The sequence below is a fragment of the Dendrobium catenatum genome, unplaced genomic scaffold (assembly GCF_001605985.2).
Source record: "Dendrobium catenatum unplaced genomic scaffold, ASM160598v2 fragScaff_scaffold_1013, whole genome shotgun sequence".
NCBI classification, from domain to species: domain Eukaryota; kingdom Viridiplantae; phylum Streptophyta; class Magnoliopsida; order Asparagales; family Orchidaceae; genus Dendrobium; species Dendrobium catenatum.
Genome location: NW_021319475.1, coordinates 634,715 through 654,703, shown reverse-complemented (window position 1 = coordinate 654,703; position 19,989 = coordinate 634,715). Strand labels below are relative to the sequence as shown.

The 19,989-nt window shown below is 35.4% G+C and overlaps 1 protein-coding gene across 1 annotated transcript in view; it reads right to left on the bottom strand.

Annotated features, from left to right (window-relative positions):
- The window catches only part of LOC110114752 (PHD finger protein PERSISTENT TAPETAL CELL 1), a 25,565-nt gene extending 5,814 nt beyond the window's left edge, over window positions 1-19,751 (bottom strand). Inside the window, exons 1-4 of the mRNA XM_028697826.1 lie at window positions 19,601-19,751; window positions 12,154-12,451; window positions 10,781-11,340; window positions 4,171-4,304 (exon numbers count right to left, since the gene is read on the bottom strand). Of these exons, the coding sequence (XP_028553659.1) occupies window positions 4,171-4,304; window positions 10,781-11,340; window positions 12,154-12,451; window positions 19,601-19,751 (1,143 nt within the window). The remainder of the gene's footprint in view (window positions 1-4,170; window positions 4,305-10,780; window positions 11,341-12,153; window positions 12,452-19,600) is intronic.
- Window positions 19,752-19,989: the final 238 nt, after the last annotated feature.

Here is a 19,989-nt window from a genome sequence, read left to right as displayed (position 1 = left end):
TACAAATAAACTATCAAATAATAATAATGTATAGATATATGATCATAAAATATTATTATAAATATAACAATAACTAATAATATACAATAACTAGTATTATCGTAAAGTATATAAAAAAAAACAAATATATACCATAATATAATATTAATGAAAGGATTAAATATTTTTAAAGACCGTCTGCTATAACAAATAAAACATCATTATTCATATTATAGGGGTCTCACTATTCAATGTCCACTGGCGCCGACTTTCGTCCCGTAACAAAAAAAGACAGAATAATCATACACGAAATAGAATCGCATACTTCTCGCAGCGAATAATCAACCAAACCCATCCATTTGACACCACAAAAGTCGGATTTCATGAGCCGACCCGTTTCAGGTCCGTGTACCATACACCGACTTCGACCATGAATCGAATGCCCTACGAGGTGACACAACCCAAAAGAAAAAACGCCCGTCTTTTGGGCAACACAAAACAACTCCCCCGTTCAATCTCCTCTTTCGGTCTAAAATGGGTCAATCTCAGTTGCCAGTCAAAGAAAAAGGGTTTCCAAAACAGACAATAACAACATACCTACTCCACGACTCGCTACGTCACTCAAAAAAAAACAAAAACAGAACACAAAGGTGGCTCACAAAAAAAAATGGTCAAACTTTTTGGGTCATAATCAGAAACATAATCAACAACAAACCCAACTCAAGATATTAATTGAAACGATTGAATTGTAAGAACTCCGAACCCAGACCGTTTTGCGCTTCGGTTCCATACAACAAACCATAAATTATTAATGAATTGGAATTACGACGATAACGGATTTCGGGCTGCCATTCATTATTGAACCCCCAATTTACGACTTGCCACATCTCTGAGAAATAATCTCAGTCATATTTTTTTTATCATCATAATATTCGTGCAAGTTCTATTTTTTTTTACTATTGATAGTGAACTCACAAGCTATTTTTTTCTTCCTTTGATTTAAAATAAATTATCGATTTATTATATTATATCCTCTTAATTACAACTTCTTATCATATCGAATTAACAGATTTTATTCCTTTATTAATATATCACGATCCAAACAATCAAAAATCAAAATCTCTGACCTAAGAGGAAGATATCAATAGCATGATGTGCCCACCTGATATCGAAATTTCTGCTTCTTGAAGGTCATAAATCTCAGTAGACACTTCTCGTCAATTCTTTCATTGCAAAGAAATATATAGCAGAGGAGATAGCTTGCGTACTTACCTAGTCTTTTCAACTACGCCTCCCTTATAGATTTGAATATACATTTTTACCCTATTCCACAGTCTGTAATTATTTTTGGCATAAATCCTTCCCAGCTCTATTATCTTTCTCCATCAATGAGTCTTGGGACCGTTATGAGAATGAATCTATACTTTCATACAATTTCATAGTCATTAAATCTTAGTTATTATTTTATAGTAATTCTCTATTTTTATTATTTAACCTACTAATATATAAATAATTTCACAATTAATATATATACACATTAGCAAAAAACTTCTTCATGACACTAAGGTTTAAAGCAATCACATTGCAATATTTAACCTCAATGGACCAGAAAGTATATGATTCATCACGGAGCTTTCCGACTCTGAAAAATTTCAACTTTGGGTCACCAAACCCCAAATCTGATCGGGCACCAGTCGTTTAGGCATATTCGACTTTGTTTTAAAATCGTTGTCTGTTCGGCACGTTGAGACATGGAAATACTCTGAAAAATTGATCGAGATGACCCATTACTTGTCCGACTTCTGCCATCTCCCATTCTACTCGATCGAACCTTACCGTTCACATAGTCAACCTCTGCCACGTTCCAATTGTCTGTCACGCCGTCGCCTATTGCTACGATCCAAGTGTCGCATCGCCTTTCTATGCCTAGCTGTCTACTGACTCACCGCCGCCATTCCTACTGTTATGCTGACCTGAAATCCTGACCGTCCGAACCAAGCTGGTCGGGTCTGTTTGACCTTGAACGCCGTAAGCAGTGTCGAGCGGTTCAGTCAGAAAAAAAACAATCCCTTTTGTCAAAATATGTAATCCGTTTGAGTTGACCCGAATAATGTTGGTCTAACCTGGATTAACCCAAACCCAATAATTGTGAATTCGAAATGATACCCCATTAATCATATTATATAATAAATTATCAATCCATGTGACATTACCCCACTCCCAAATAAAGCTTTCAATTGACGCTTAATTATATATAAATGTAGATCCCTTAGATTTTTTTTTACTTTTCAAGGCCTATTAAAAATATAATTCCACACACAATAAATCAAACCCGTTAGAAAATTTAATATCAAATAAACTTAAAAAAAAAAAAAAATTCTTAATTGAAGCCAAAAATAACCATAAATATCAAAAGAATTCATGCATTTTAATTTTAATAACATCTGTTGTGCTATACTTGAACAGTAAAAAACCCCTATATGGGAGTTTATCCGTGTTATAACTGTGATTCCACCAAATGCATGACACGTAACAGTACCAACGCCAGAAGTCACCAATACATCTCCATACCTCCCTGTCTTACCTAGACCCACGCGTTTTCCGACCTTCTACAACTGAGACAATCATGAAACAAAATCACTTGACGCCTGCCATCTCCACCCGCTTCACCCGTACCAAACGACACGAAAAGCCACCTTCATCATAATCGAATGTAAAACTCCCATTGCTGTGGTTTTGTGGGAGATATCTCTAGAAAATTGGCTTCAGCTCCATCAGCAGTGGAAGAGATCACCCAGCTTTTCAAGTTTACTGGTGTTGATTAACTTGTTGTGGCCAATTCATCAAAAATAATCAGCATCTAAAATGTGTATGTATAGAGTAGAATAGCTGGCACGGAGCTACGAGAGCTTGGAGGGCACCTTTGTACATTATTTTGTCGTGATTCACATAGCTTCCATTGTGCCAACTTTGTAGCCCCAACCGCTCGTAGACCAGGCTCGCCGTAAAGCTTAGCCGTTAATATTCTCTTTTCCATTCTCCCTTCTCCCACATCTTCATTAAAGCTTCAAACCTTGCCTGCCAAGGCGCCAATCACATACAATTCAATCTCATTTATTACTTACAACATTAGGAGAGCCTCAGTAGTAATTAAAAGCAAAGAATTTGCAGTAAAAGCAGGGGCGGATCAAGCCGTAATTTTTAAATGGCCTAAATTTAAAGTTAAAAAGTTTAGAGTTATTTTACCTTCTAATAAAATATCCAATACATAAATTTGTTTCGAGGAGCGCTTCATGTTACCCCTCATCTTTGTATCCTATGTATGTTTCGCAATATGATGGTTCACATACGGCAGCACCCCTTGCGGGATTAGGTTCGCAAATGGGTCAGCAATTTTTTTGTAAGTTTCATTTTATTCTCTTTGAATTTGGTTCATCTTTCAACCTAACAATACATATCCCCCTCTTACACACCATGTAATATTTTAATTATGTTTGATGATCACATTTTCCTGAATGTAATCATAGTATTTAAACTTTTTAAGCGAGTAGCAATTAGCCCTAACAACCTCTGTAATTATAATAGACTAACATAATATAAATAACGGAAGATAAATTAACAAAAGATATCATAATGATAAAGAAACATTTAATTATTATGATTTTGAATGGCAATTTCCCTCCTCGCACTTCCAAACACAGGTCGAACTACCAGTGTAATAAGGGTGAGATTTTTATATATTCTACAAAGTTTGGTCCTTTTTTCAAGAGAATTTCCCTGAATAAATGCCAAAAAAATATAAAGCCCAAAATAATCTTGTTTCTGTCTCTGCCCATATTCAGTTAACAGCCATGGATCTATTATTCTTCTCTCAAGAATCGGTATTGTTTGTATGACTCATATATATTTTGAATAAGAAATTTTTTTAAATTAGTAAGAAAAATAATAATATTAGCCAGCTTTTTATCTTTTTCTACCTTTCTTACTGTAATGAGGTGCACTATTCAATCCCCATAAGTCCATGATTTGATTGTCTCAAAACAGAAACTCTGAATCCACCTTCAACCTTGATATAGATCAAGTGCCAACCAATTCCAGGTGACAAGGACGCCAGCATAGATTGATTTTCTATTCCATCTCGTTATGCATTGTACTACATCTGTTAGAATTTTATGTCAGAATACCATTAACCCTCAATGATGAAGAACTCCTTGCTCTCCTACAAATGCTATATCCTAGAAGATTCCTAACAACAATGGAAATCGCTGTTGCAGGATCATATGATTTCCCCAACCTGCGAAAATTAATCTCATAGGAGCAGAAATCTTAAACTCCACCAAAAATGCAAAAAACAAAGAATCATAACAGTATCCATTATATGTTTCAATAAAATATTATATCCTTTGTGTCATATTAAATTCTAGCTTAAATTAGCTCTGATCATATCAATTAATATGTTTATTATAAATTAATCCTTTGTAAATGTTAGATCTTAAATCTACTTCTCATATTATGTCTTCAATTGATTCTCCACCCACATATCTATGGTGAAGTGCTTCCAAACAATTGAGGTTTTATTTTGATAACTTTCTTATGTTTATAAGCTTTTAAAAACATAAAACTTATTGATAAACGGTTGTAATAATAAAGTAATTTTCAAAACCATTTTCTTTTAGTACATGCAATACGATAAAAAATTACATGATATTTTAAAAATTCAAGGCCAGTAAGAAAGCTGATTCAAAGAAGCCTTAGCTTTATTTGGAATAGGTTTATTATGCTTCTTAAAGCAGCTTTTCAATACAATATTAATATTTTATTTAACTTCAAAAATAGTTTAAAACCAGATAAGAAACTAAGCCCTAATTCCCAAATGAAGGGTTCGTTGGAAGCTTTGCTGAAGATATAGCTTGCTTAAAGCATTTTTTTATAAAAAATATATACAGACCTTCTTTTTTATAAAGACAGCAAAAAAAAGCAGCACGATCCAAAATGTAGACCGAAGCCTACCCAAACTGTTATTTGACAAGCTAATATCCTATCACCAACGCAAAGATAAAATATTGAGCTCAATCCGAATTAGCAAAAAAATTCAGCGTATCACATCTTTGCAGAAAAAGTTCATTCCAAATGAACACACAAATAATTCATTAACTGCTAAACTATTCCAATGATAACCAAATACTATGTAATAAGCATGCAAAAAATACAAAACAGAAAACACAAAAGTAAGACACTAGTACGATTGCAGGAGCGGTCCAACCCTAGCAAACATTTCATTCCATCAACGAACAAGATCTGTTCAATTTCTTAAGCCATATACTCAGGACTTGACTCGAGAAGACAAAGGACCAATTTACAATCCCCTCCTGCGCAAATAATTTCATATTGATCCAAATCTTCAGAAAGAACTCTGATATATCTTCTTGATAGATATTACCATCTTCAAATTGGGCTCCGGGACACGTTACCAGGTCTCTGCACAAATGAATCGAACTAAGAAATACCTCTCCCCACCCTCTTTCTCTCTTCAAACTCCCCCAGATATGAAATATGGATTCTTTCCCAGAGATGCTAATTGACAGAGCCTCGCAATGAGAAACAGATAAAATTTGAATATTAAAGCCGAGGCTTTGCTATGCATAAAGCATATAATTAATAAAATTTAAAATTAAAACGCTAAAAGACAACCCACTTTCTACACCCGAAGAATTTAAATTTCGCTGGCAGGCATCAAACACGCCAATGCAACCTCGATCTCTAACAGAACCTCAGGATGGCTTTATGTATCTTGCTATTCAGAACTTGTGAACAAAATACACTAAACATGAAAGCCCCAGAATTTTAATTTCATCGGCAAAACCATGTTACATATACTAATAGGTAATTCCGATATATCGCGACAGGATGAAGAAAGATGTATTAGTTCGAGAGGAAAACAAATGCATGATCGGATTAATAATGAAGGAATTGCTAATTGCATGTCTCTTTAAGAAATATCATTCTCTTGGTGGAGACTTTATCAGGATAGAATTAAGTGTGAAGTGAATATTTAAATGGAAGAAGAAAGATGCATGGAGACGTTCGATCATAACCTCAGCAGCCAAAAGAAAAAGAACTCCGCCTGTCCACCGAGTGATTTAAGTCCTGTTTAACTTGCCCGTTTGGATAAAATAAAAAATATATAATGCTTTAAAGGATCTAATGCTCGCTACGCTCAAACAAGAGAGGTACAATAAAAAAAATAAAATAAATCTAGGACTAAAGATCCCCATCTATCTAACATAGATGCGAATAAAAATTACCTAAGGAAATTCCAACGAATAAGCAAGAAAAACCGCCGATCACCAAAAATAATAAGCGTTTAATAACAAAAGAAAGCAAAAACAAAAAAGGAAAAATCAACATGAAACACTAGATTAATATTAATAGGAGCACAAAAAGAACAGCGGATCATAAATAACAAAAGCAACTGTAGACCATACAATCAACAGACAATGCACACTTGGCATATGGAAGATCAAAGAAAGCCAGAGCAGGTCCCTAAAGAACACGCCAGACTTATTAGCAAAAAGAGGACCACATCTACGTAACCAACAAGGAGAACAGAAAGGAAAAAGAGGATTAACGAAATCACAGCCCCACTAGAGAGCAACTAGATCAGAATAGCAATGACAAAAAACCAAGTGAGACTCACTCTAGTAGACGCCAGAAAGAAGACAAGAAACCTAATAGTAGAAGATAAATTGACGAGCACAATAGTAAGCACCTAATAAATGCACGATACATGCCAGAAAGTGAACAAGACCAATTGAATTAAAGCTCAGTAAGAGCATCAAGATATAGCCCCCAAGACCTAAGGGACCATGAAAGAGAGGGAACATATGACTACACTCAACCGCTAGAAGACCCCGAGAAGGAAAACCATAAGCATTCTAAAACATTAAAAAAGTTGACGTTATAAAGTAGAGAGAGAAAGAAAAGAATGAGAGAGAAGAGACAGAAGAGTAATATATGATGACGAAAGAGACCAGAGGCTAGGGAAAGAAGACAGAGGGCTAGAAAAGAAAGACCGAGCTAGGAACAAGAATAGAGAGAAAGCTAGCCGAAGAGCAACATTAAGTAATCTTATAGAGAGAACGAAACTAGCCTAAGAGTAGTATAACGTAGTAGGAAGCTAGAAGCAAGAAACGTAGCCGGGCAGAGCTACGGAGAGGAAGATACTGAAAGATCACAGAGGACACTTTGCAGATAACTATGAGCAGCAGAAGGTAGATGAGCAGTAAGAGACCGCGCAAAAACACAAAAAAAAGATCACGAACTTGGTACGTAGAAAAATCCCACTGAACACAACTGTTAAGCACTAAGCACTACGAACACAGACAGATAGCAGAAAGAACCCCCAGAGAGAAGATAGCACATCTTCACCGACGGAAACATGAAAGAGAGAGGAGAAATATAATAGTACATACCAGAAGAAGCCAAACCCCCAGAACACCGAGCATCCGCAATTAGAGACCATAGAGCAGAGGGCGACAAACAATAAAATCCACACAACTTGAAGAAAACGAGAAAATCAACGAACTCCCAAAAGACACCGAGTACTAGAATTATTTCCCCGCAAGCGGGTACTTATGGGTATCCCCGCTTTGTCATACGCATCGCACCGAGCTCCTATCTCACCACGCTAAGAAAAGCGTGTATAGGCAGACCACCGACTCGACACGCATGTCGAGGTAAGAGAGCAAACAAGGGTTATAAAATCAAGACAAAATTTTCTCTTTTCTTCTTTTTTTTTCTCTTTTCTTTTTTTTTTGGAGAAATCACTCTCTCTCTCTCTTTTTTTTTGCAAGCTTTTCTCCCTCTCTTTTTTTTTTTTTGAAACCTCTCTTTTTTTCTCTCTCTCCCTCTTTTTTACATTTGCACACACATGCATGTACACATATATATGTCCAACAATATTGACTAACAGAAATACTCATAACATTAACTTCACCAAATAGCAACATTAATTAATATGCATACATGACAAGAAAATCAAAAGCAAACAATAATGATAAGGTTGAAATGAAAGTTTGCTGTTTGAAGTTTTGTGAGGGAATGTGAAAGATAACCTTGGGTGAAATGAGATAGTGGGGTGGTACAGCAAACGAAGGGAGGGATTAATGTCTTTTGGATAATAGATATATGAGGTGAGAAACTTTGTTAGCTGCAGCATGCAAGAGGTAGGCTTATCTAAAGAGTTGGTGATCTTCATTCAACCACTAATGACACAAGCAAAGTGCATAAACAGGGAGTTCGGAAGAATATCTTAAAGCAAAATATAAGTACATGCATTTAATATCATTATTAATGTAAACAATTAATGATAATAATTTATTTAACTACAGAAGTTAATAAAGGTAAAGGAATCTCACAGCAGCTTTTCCTCTCTCCCTTTGAACATGCAAATAAGCTCACGGGTGGGAGTGTAGGACAAAAGGAAGAGTTAATAAAATGAAGAAGCTCTCGATAAAACGGTTTGTAGTGGAGAAGGTGATAGGAGATTCGCGACTGCTGTTTGGCTTGGATTTGTTCGGCTTTATGAGAGTAGAAGAGGGAAGAAGTCATGCCTGAACTTGCATGTGAGAGTGGTGCTTTGACTGCATGACTCTGACATGAGATAATGTGTCTTTTGCTGTTGTGGTACAACGTGAGGTGAAGAAAAATGGGGAGGAGACTGGTTCGGCAGCAAGAGGCGGGTGAGATAGCTGCTGGAGCCTTATCATGAAGGGTTAGGTAGTGGAGAGAAGGGTCAATACCACTTGGGCTTCACATGGACAGAGAGAGATCTTGGCGTGGAGAGATCTTGCATGCAGATTTGGATGTAGGCGTGAAGCTCAGCCCATATTGGCTTGGAGGCTTCAAATGGCTGCAATTGGAGTTTCTTCTCTCGAAGAGAGACGGAGGAGACCAGTTCTCTTCTGTTTTAACAACGATGCCTTGTCCCTATTCGATCCTGAAGCGATGTCTGAGGCGAGGGATTCACGGGATTTAATGGCCAAATCAGCGGAATTTCGGGAGCTCAGAGCAGAGATATTTGAAGAGATACGAGGTTTGAAAGAGCCAAGATAATACATCAATTTAGATTTGATTTTGCATGAAAATAGCTCCATAAAATTTCTTTAACCTGTGATTTCTTTTTCTAAATATCTTAATATAGAAATGGCCATTAATTATCACTCTCAGTGAGATCTAAAATAGCAGAAATGAGGCAATTGGTTGAAAATGCCTTAATAGGCTTACTTTTCTCGATTTTCGTGTATTTTCTCCTCGTAACATGTGTCGAGTTCGCCGAATAGTCAAAATTGGATAAATTGATAGTGCATTTAGGGTATTGCCGATGTCCCGGTCACAATGACGTAGTCCATTTCACGATCGGACATTGTCTAAACATCGTCGAGGCTTGATCTTTATTGAAATACGTATTTTCGCATTTGAATAATTTCGAAATTTGTGCCACCACCTCGAACAATCCAAGTTGATAAAAAATATATTTTCTTAATGTCAACGATGTTTCGGACATAATGGCACTGTCCGTTTTGTGATCAGACGTTATTTTGCCACCGATGAGGCTAATTTCTCTCGTAATGCGCACCTTCACATCATATTTGAATCGCTTTCGAAACTTGCGACACCACTTAAAATGATCCAATTTGATCAAATAAAATGTAGATTCTCAATGCCGACGACGTTCCGGACGCAATGGCACTATCCGTTTGTCGATCCAACGTCGTTTCGTCACCGACGAGGCTAATTTCCCTCGTAGTGCGTGCATTCGCATCAAATTTGGATCACCTTTGAAATTTGCGACACCACCTCAAACAATCCAATTTGATCGTATAAAATATAGATTCTTAATGGATACGATGTTCCGGACGCAATGGCATTGTCCGTTTGTCGATAGGACGTCGTCCGAGTGTCTTCGAGACCTCGTTTCCGTAGAAATTCGCCACCAACTCGGATGATCCAAATTCATTAAATAAAATATATTTTCTGAATGTCAACGACATTCCGGACGCAATGGCGCTGTCCTCTTGTCGATCGGATGTCGTCCGAGCATCTTCAAGGCCTTGTTTCCGTCGTAACGCAGGTCTTTATATCATATTTGCATCACATAAAAATCCACCACCATCTCAGATGATCCAAATTTATCAAATAAAGTATATTTTCTGAATGTCGATGATGTTCCGGACGTAATGGAGCTGTCCGTTTATCGATCGGATGTCATCCGTGCGTCTTCGAGGCCTGATTTCCTTGAAATGCGTGTTGTCTCAAAATTCATGTCACTCATTAGGATGATCCAAATTGAACAAGTAAAATACAGTTTTTTTGAGTATTTGCAATGTTCTGAACACAATGATGAAGTCCGTTTATTGATCCGACATCCTTTGATCAGCCTCGTGCTTTAATTTCGGGTGTCGGTCGACCCTTTTGACCGATCTCATCCGATTCAATTGCGAGGGGCCTCGACCCAGCTGAGTTCGATGTCCTGATCAAAACGATGTCGTCCGTTTAGCATTCGGAGGTCATTTGATTCTTTAAGTGACATGTGGCGCTAAGGCGCGTAATGTTTTATTCACCAATTGGTGTTCTTTATCGCGTGGTTTGAGGTATAGGGGTCAACAATATCATATATGTAAAATTTAAACTTAAAAAAATTCTTAATTGATAGCCAAAAATTTTAACCAAAATATCAAAGTGAGTCATGCAATTTTAATTTTTTTTTCTTGTACTTTAGGTAAAACATAATTGAGTTTACCTATAATGTGATTCCCCAAATGCTTGAGCACGTAATCCAGTAAGCCAGTGTCACCAATATAGGCCCTTGCGGCATCCCTGACCTCCTGTCTACTGACCCAGCGGTTTTCCGACCTCCTGAGCTCTTGAACAATCACTTGAGCCGCCATCTCCACCCGCTTCACCGACCAACGACACGAAGCCACCTTCATAATCGAATGAAACTCCATTGCTGTGGTTGTGGGAGAGATCTCATGAGAAAGTTTGGCCTTCAGCTCCATCATGCAGTGGAAGAGATCGCCCAAGCTTTTCAAGACTTCACTGGTTGTTGATTGATACTTGGTGGTGATCGTCAAAATATCAACATCGAAAATGGTGTGGTAGAGAGGAGGAAGTAGCAGAGCGAGCGGAAAGGCTCTGAGAGCTTGGAGGGACCTTTGGTACATTTGTTCAGTGATTCCATAGCTTCCATGGCCAAATTTGTAGCCCCAACGCTCGAACCAGGGCTCGCCGTAAGCTAGCCCGTTAATTATTCTCAGTTCCATTCCTCCCTTCGTCGCCACATCTATTAAGCTGATCTGCCTGCCCAAGCGATCACATACATTCATCTCATTATATTCTTACAAACTTAGTGAGAGCAGTAGTAAATTTTAGCAGAAAAGTTTGGGTAAAAGCAGGGGCGGATCAAGCCGTAATTTTTAAAGGGGGTAAATTTATATGTAAAAGTGTAAAGTTTTTTATTTCATAAATATCCTTACAATCAAAATTTGTTCCGAGGGCGCTGCCTGTTGACCCCTATTTGTTCATCGTTGTATGTTTCGCAGATATGTGGGGGTCCAACAGGGCAGCACCCCTTGGCGGGGTTAGGTCGCTGGGTCAGCAAATTTTGGTTGTAAGGTATTTTTGGATTCTCTTTGATTTGGTTCATCGTTCCCTAACAATAATATCTCTACACAATGTATTTAATTATGTTGAGACAATTTCCTGAAGATCATAGTATTTTAAAACTTTTAAGGAGAGCAATTGCCTAAAAACCTTGTAATAAAGACTAACAAATATATAAACGTAGATAAATTACCTAAAGAATCATATGATAAAGAAGATTTTTATTGTGTTTGGCAATTGCCCTCCTGGCCTTAAGGTGGTCGGTCCATGGGTAAAAGGGTGAGATTTTTAAATATTTACGGTTTGTTTTCCTTTTTTCAAGAGAATTTCCCTGAATAAAGGCATAAAAAAACCCCCAAAAAACTTGTTTCTTCCTCCCAAATTCAGTAAGCAGCCATGGATCTTTTTCTCTCTCAAGAATCGGTTTTGTTGATGCTCATATAATTTCTGAATAAGCAATTTTTTATTGATGTAAGAAATAAAAATATCAGATCTTTATCGTTTTCTTACCTTACTTGTAATGAGGTGCATATTCGATCCCATAAGTCCATGATTTGATGTCCAGAAACGAACTCTGAACCACCTTCAAAGCCATTGATACAGATCAAGTGGCCGAATCCATTCAGGTGCAGGACGCCATGCATTAGATGATTTTCTATCTCCATTCGTTGCTTTGTACTCATTGTAGAATTTTGGGAGTCTATGCCATTAACCTCAATGATGAAGCTCTCTGCTTCTTCAAATGCTAATTCCTTTGAAGGCAACACAAAGTGGAATCGCTTGTTGCAGATCATATGATTTCCCCAACCTGCAAAATTAATCTCATAGGGACTGAAATTTGATCCCCAAAATATGCAAAAACAAAGATCATAACAGCTTTCATTATATGTTTTTCACATAAAATAATATGCCTTTGCTTTTCATATAAAATTCTAAGCAAAGTTAGCTCTGATCATATCAATTAATTTGTTTGGTAAAATTAATTTGTAAATGGTAGATTCTTAAATCTACTTTCTTTATTATGTCTTCAAATTTGGTTTCCAACATGTATGTGAGTTGCTTCCAAACAATTAAGGTTTTATTTTGGATAACTTTCTTACAGTTTTATAAGGTTGTTGTGTAAAATAACTTTTTGGAAAACGGTTGAAAAAGCAATTTTCTAACCCTTGCTTTTAAAGCAACGAAAAAATAATGATCATTTTTTAAAAACAAAGCAATAAGAAAGCTGATTCATTTGGAATAGGTTTTTTACTGCTTCTTAAAGCAACTTTATAATACAAAAATTAAATTTTTTATACTCAAAAATAGTTTTAAGAAACAGTAAGAAAGCTAGCTATCCCAAATGAAGGCTTCGTTTGTGACGGCTTTCTTATGGCTTCTTAAAGCAATTTTTTAGTAAAAAATAAAAAAATTTATATTAAAAAGCAATAAAAAATCACAAGTGATATATTTCTCTCCGATTAAGAAAATCAGGGCTACCATCTTGCCAAAAGTTCATCCAATGCCAAATGATTCAATTACTTGCAATTATCCAATGTAAAATACTTGGTTTGCATGCAATACCAACAGAACGACAATAGTGACATTGTCGATGCGGCGAGATCCCAACAATTTCTTCCACAACGAACAGCTTCAATTTCTTAGCAGAACTGTGACTGAGCTCGAGAAGAAAAGACCAGCATTTCAATCCCTCCTGCGCAATAACTTCATGATGTCCAAATCTTAGAAGAACTCTGATATTCTCTTGAAAAGAGCCATCAAATTGGGCCGGGTGACCAGGCTTGCAAAATGACTCGAACTGGAAAATCCTCTCCCCCCTCTTTCTCTTCTTCAAACTCCCCAGATTGATATGGATTTTTCCCATGAGATGCTAATTGACAGAGCCTCGCAATGAGGAACAGATAAAATTTGAATATGTAGAAGCTCGAGGCTTGCATGATAAGCAAAAATTAATAAAATTTAAGGTAGGCTAAGATCACACGTTCAGCACCGAAGAATTTAAATTTCCGGCAGGGATCACACGTGCACCTCGATCTCTAAACAAAATGGTGGCTGTTGTACTTGCTTTCAGTGTGACAAATAGCTAAACATGAAAGCAGGTTTAATTTTATGGCCCATGTTACATTCGTGATGGTAATTCCGATATGATCTCGCAGGTGAGGAGATATTAGTTCGAGGCTATAATGCATGATCGGATTAATAATGAAGGATTGCTAATTGCATGTTCTTAAAATATATTTTGGTGGAGAGTTTTAGATGAATTAAGGGGTGAGAGTGAATTTTAATGGAAGAGGAAAGGATGCATGGACGTTCGATCTATAACCTCAGGCTGGTTAGGAGTGTGAAGTTCCTGTTTAACTTGACCGTTTTGGATAAAATAAATTACAAGTCTTTAAAAGGGATCTAAAATAAAATAAAATAAATCCTAGGAGCCAAAGATCCCATCTATCTAAGTAGATAGAATAAAAACCTAGAAAAATTCTACGGAGGCAAGAAGTCATCACCCAAAAATAAAAGGTTTAAAAACAAAGAAAGCAAAAACAAAAAAAGGAAAAACATTGAAACATAAAATATAGATAACAAAAAAGAGACAGCGATCATAATAATCAAAAGCTCGGTAGGAACCATCATCAACAATGCAACCACTGGCTGGAAGATCAAAGAAAGCCAAAGGGTAGAAGAACACACCAGGACATAGGCAAAAATCAATGGCAGAAAAAAGATCAATCGATTAACCTAGACCAAAATACCACAACCAAGGCCTAGAGGGAACAAATCATCAACCCTAAAGACCCCAGAAGATAACAAAACTAAACATATATGAGAGGCATAAGAGCCCCCAAAAACACAAAAAACCAACTTGCTAGAAAATAACCCACTAACACAACATAGCTCAAGCACAAACCAACAAAAACAAACCCCCAAAGAAGAACACACTCAGCGCGTAAATATAATAGTAATCCAAAAGCCCCAAACACCGACATCCGCAAAGAGACCAGCAGCGACAACATAACAATCCCACCAACTTGAAGAAAAGAAAATCAACGAACTCCCAAAAACCCTACAGAAGGAATATAGTGGGAAAAAAACAACAAAGAAAACTAGATGTCACCACCATCAACACTAGGAAAAATCAAAAGGTAGCCAAGGAATAAACAAAAGCCGAAGGACATCAAAACCTAATAGAAGGAATTCTCATACTATCCATTCTAATCATGACTCTGAGCAACACAAGAGTAGAGCTATTGTCAAAATAGAGCAAAATAGCAATTTTATATCAAAACTTCACAAGCCTATCAGCACAACAATTGCCTTTATGCCAAATATGCGCAAATCTAAAATTCACCCTATTCAGTAACACCATAACTTTGCTAAACAAATAAAATAAATTAGCATGATGAATTTTATGGGCATTTACTTAAGACAAAGTAAACTAGAACCGGTCTCAATGCAAACCTTTGTGATTATATTATCAATGCAAAGGAGTAATCCTTTATATAAAGCGTATATTTCAACAAAGATAGCATTTACCTTGCAAGTATTCGAAGCAAAACCAAAAATAAAGTTACCAAGGTGATCTATGATAAGACCACCATAATCCACTCCATCCTTGTTAATAGCCCCATCAATATTCAATTTGAACTCATGAGAAAAAGGTTTAATTCATTTGATGATAATAGAACACATGCTCGAATGAGAGAAGTAGCTATTAATGTTAAAGTAATAAAGAAATATGTTATTATTACCAAATGATGGAGCTTCAACACCTAAGACATAAAGAGATGTTGAATTTTAGCTTTAAGGGAAATAATAATTCTCTCATGACTCATTTTGATGCCTTAATGTTTACTATTACTTCCTTACTACCAAATAGACCAGAAAACAAGCAAATGAATGAAAGTGTAGAGATGCTCTTTAGCTTTGTTAAGAAAACATGTAGCCAAAAAAGAGAAAATTGTCATTATTCTGAAGCACATGAATGTCTAAACCATTCTCCAAATCATAACAAATAATGATTTCCAAGGGACTAAACAGAAAGACATGGTTTAAAGTCACAATTTGAGAATAACATTGGCATCTAGACACCAATTGAATGGCATTATTTAGCAGCCTGGAATCAATCGGAATGCACCCTTTTAATATTCTCCAAGTAAGAATAGAAGCGAATAGAAGAATTTTTTTAAATGGTACTAATATCTTTTTTACTTCTAAAATTATGCCAAGCTTTTTTGAGATTGAATTCACCATCTTGAGAGAGTTAAAAAATAGTAATATCATTAACATAAGGATCAAGAGAAGTATCATAAATATACTCAACAATATTATAAGGAAGATGATTCAAAAGCAAGTTAAAACTCAATTGACCATTAGAAATAAAAGGTACAACCTTTAATTCAATAAGGAGGTAGAATGAGTATTGAAAAGAGAGTCAAGGAACTCTTTTCCAATCCAATCATCCTCCCAAAAATGGGAAAAACTATTTCGTAATCCCTATTGGAGGTTAGCTTCACCCAACCATTTAATTTTACACAACATGTTCCAAACCACAAATTAGCCATTTTTAAAATAACTTAAAGATGGATGCTTGTTATTACAATATTTCAAATTAATAAACTTGGCCCACATGTATTCATCATTTATAAACTTCTACCATAGTTTATAAGAGAAACCTTTGACCAATCAGAAATTGATTTACAATCCAGGCCCCGTGCATTAAAAGGACAAGTGCAAGAGGCCCAATTAAACTAATGAATTTTCTTAGAATTTGAAGAACAAAAAAAAAAAAAAAAACTATTAATAATTTTTTCTAATATGCTGCAAACTTTCATAGTAGGGTTAATAGTCTGAATTAAGTAAATATGCATAAAACAAAGCACACTTTTAATAAGAATAAGTCTAACACCCATGGAAAAAAAATTTAAATTCTCACGCAAAAAAATTTATTAGAGATAGTAGAAACATCTTATTAAAAAGATAATATTTTGTATGACCTTTGTGTATAGGAGTTCCCAAATAGTTAAAAGGAAGAGACTGCTTACTAAAAGCAGTGATCCTGCATACATTATTGCATTGCACCATAGACATGCCTTTTCCAACAATGAAAGTACATTTAGCCATATTAAAATTAAACCCACTTTTTTTTTCAAATAAGCAAAGAATATTTTTAGTCTTTTTGATACTACTTAAAGACCCATTACAAAATAAAATGATGTCATCTGCAAAAGAAAGATGAGAAATATCATAACCAATAGAAATTCTATAGGCAAAACTTTTAAAGTAATTAAAGTATGCGACAAACCTCTGGATAAATATTTAGTAGCAATAATATATAAGGTAGAAGATAAAGGATTTCATTGTCAAATGCGTTACAGGCTTTAAAATATCCATTAGAAGTGTCATTTATAATTATGAACAATCAAACATTCTCAATAATATTATTTAGAAGAGGAATAACTTTTTTTGTCAAAGCCAAATTAGCCAAAAATATTAAAGATGAACTTACAATTGATGTTGTCATAAGCTCTAGTGATGTCCAATTTTAAAATAACATTATGACCAAAGATTTTTATGTGAATATCATGAATGAGCTCTTAGTTTAATAGAACATCTTCAACAATATTTCTACCTTACCCAAAGCTAGTCTGATTATGAGAAATAATTTTAACAAGAATAGAAGACAATCTTTTAGCTAAAATTTTAGAAATAATCTTATGAAAAGTAGAACAAAGACTGATGGGTCAGAAATCCTTTCAATATCTAGGGTTGCTTTTCTTAGGAATCAACATTATTGAAGTGCTAAAAAATGTTTGGGAACATTGTAATTATTGAAAAAAGAATTAATAGCTTCACACATACTGATAGATTTTATAATGTGCCAATATTTTTGAAAAAATAAGGCTGTGTAGCCATTAGGGCCAATCACAAAATCAGAATTCATATCCAAAATAGTGTTAAAAATCTCAAGATCCTCGGGAACATTAGATAAAGAGACATTATTATCATAAGAGATAAGATTAGGGATGATTTGAGGAAATGAAATATCATCAACTAAATATTCACCCCGAAGAAAATCCTTGAAATAGCAGTCAAGAGAATCCTGAAATATTTCTTGATTGTCACACCAATCACCCGAGACTAATTTATTCTCACTGAAGAAGTTTGTATTTTTATTAACCAAAGCATGAAAATATTTGATTTCCTCTCTCCACCACTTAAATGCTTGAAAATAACTTTCAAAACTTGTTTCAATCTCTTAAGTTTAATGGATAAAATAATCATAACATTATCCCGGTCATAAAATAAAATGGGGACATCCCAGTTACCATGAACAACATTAATAGATTTTGGAGCAAGGAGCAACATGTTCCTAAATTGAAAGGGATAAAACCCAGTAGAATTTATATAATGAATCTTAACAAGTAAAGGGTCATAATTAAAAGCCCTTCTACTTTAACGCTCCATAGAAAAAAATGGGAAAAGCGGAGAGCAAATCATTATTAAATAGAGAGATAATAAATATATGACTATATAAGATTTTTCTTAAATTTAGAAGGATCAGAACTAGGGGTGTCAATATTTGACACGACACGAAAACCCGACCCGGGCCCGACCCGAAAAATCCGGGTTGGACCCTACCCGAATGCAAAACAGGTCGGGTTCGGGTTCCAGAAATCGACCCGTTTGAAAAACGGGTCGGGTTCGGGTTGACCCGACGGGTTGCCAATTGACACCCCTAATCAGAACCACCCAAGTCCCTTCCTAACTCTTATGACTCTTGAGGCACCACCAACTTTTGTCACTATTTCATTCAAAAATATTCTGCAAGTTGATCCATGCTTTTAAATATCATAGAAAATGAATGATATAAAATCACCAAATGTCCTCACCCCATTTAAATAGCTTTAATGAAAACATATTATTAGAATAAGTAAAAGAATTTTTTTTTTCCATACATAAAAAGAGAGAAGTAGCCCACTAAGTTGTTTAATTGCTCTTTATTTGTAGAGCTTTATCTTTTCGAAGTAGGAAGCAATAAATGACTTCGGACATGGCCTCGTAGCATGGGGAAATTATTAGCTCCGGACAATGGACGTAGAGATACGTCCGGACACCAATAAAATATTGACACGTGGAATGTATATATGTCCGCAAAATTTTAAATCAAGCGCACCAAAAGCGCATGTAAAACACAGTCAAAGCACAAGAAAGAGTAATTAATTAAAATGATGATTAGATTTTATAAATTTGTTTATTTTTGTCTCATTTTTCTAATGTTAAATTTAATTCTTATTTATCCAATTTTGAATAATTTTTTTTTCATTTCTTTCTTTGAGCAAATTTCTTGGAGATAAAGCCTTTTATACTAACACGTACATTTAAATACTTGATTAAGTAATTTTGGCAAGAAAATTTTGATTATATAGAAAATTAAATAAATCTAGTATGAACACACATGTATTTATATATAAAAGCTCAGCATTAGCTCGAAACACTTTGAGAAATTTGCTTCTTGTGTAACGAACTAAAACAAATAAAAAATTATTCCAATTTAAAAGAATTAGAACTGCAATCTTCAAGAGATCTGGCAACAAAGATAGAACTACAGCATATTAGACCATAATATAATGAATGCTATCATTCTTGAGCAAAAAATATATTTTTGTAGCAATCATAATAGTAGGTATCTTTTAATTTAAAACACTTAACAAACCTTGTTATATATTTCCTAAACCCTATAACTACACAAAAAACTTATAAAAAATTAAAAAAAAAGTTTCTAATAATTATAATCTAATTTGCGTTACAGATCAATGCTTTTAAATTACTCAAACTAATTTGACTCCAGAAAGCAATTAATAGCGGATACAAGAAATAAAAAACATCGAACCTAGTGTTTCGGGGCAAACTCCCACCGTGGCTTTCAATCTGAGAAAATTATTGGGTCCGGATAGCGTACACATCTTATCATCCAAAGACCAATAAGATGCAGCCACGTTATCCAGTACCGAGCAGTACTGAACTCGATACCGAGAAAGGTATTGCTCAGTATCGAGCTCAGTACCAAATAGGAGGTAATGTGACGCATTTTCATTGGCTCTGAACGACATATGCTGTACGGACCCAATAATTTCCCTCTAGTCTGACATGAAAATAGCTTCTTTATCGACTCTTCCAAAACACTTCTTCATGTGAAGCACACATTGTGAGCGGGGTTTGAAGAGACAAAGAAGATGGCAAAGAAGTTTCCTTAACAACTCTTTCAAAACCTTTCTTTGCACTAAGCAAGTGAAGCGGGATCCGAAGAGGTGGAGAAGACGCCGAAGAAGCTCCTTTTAGCGACTCTAT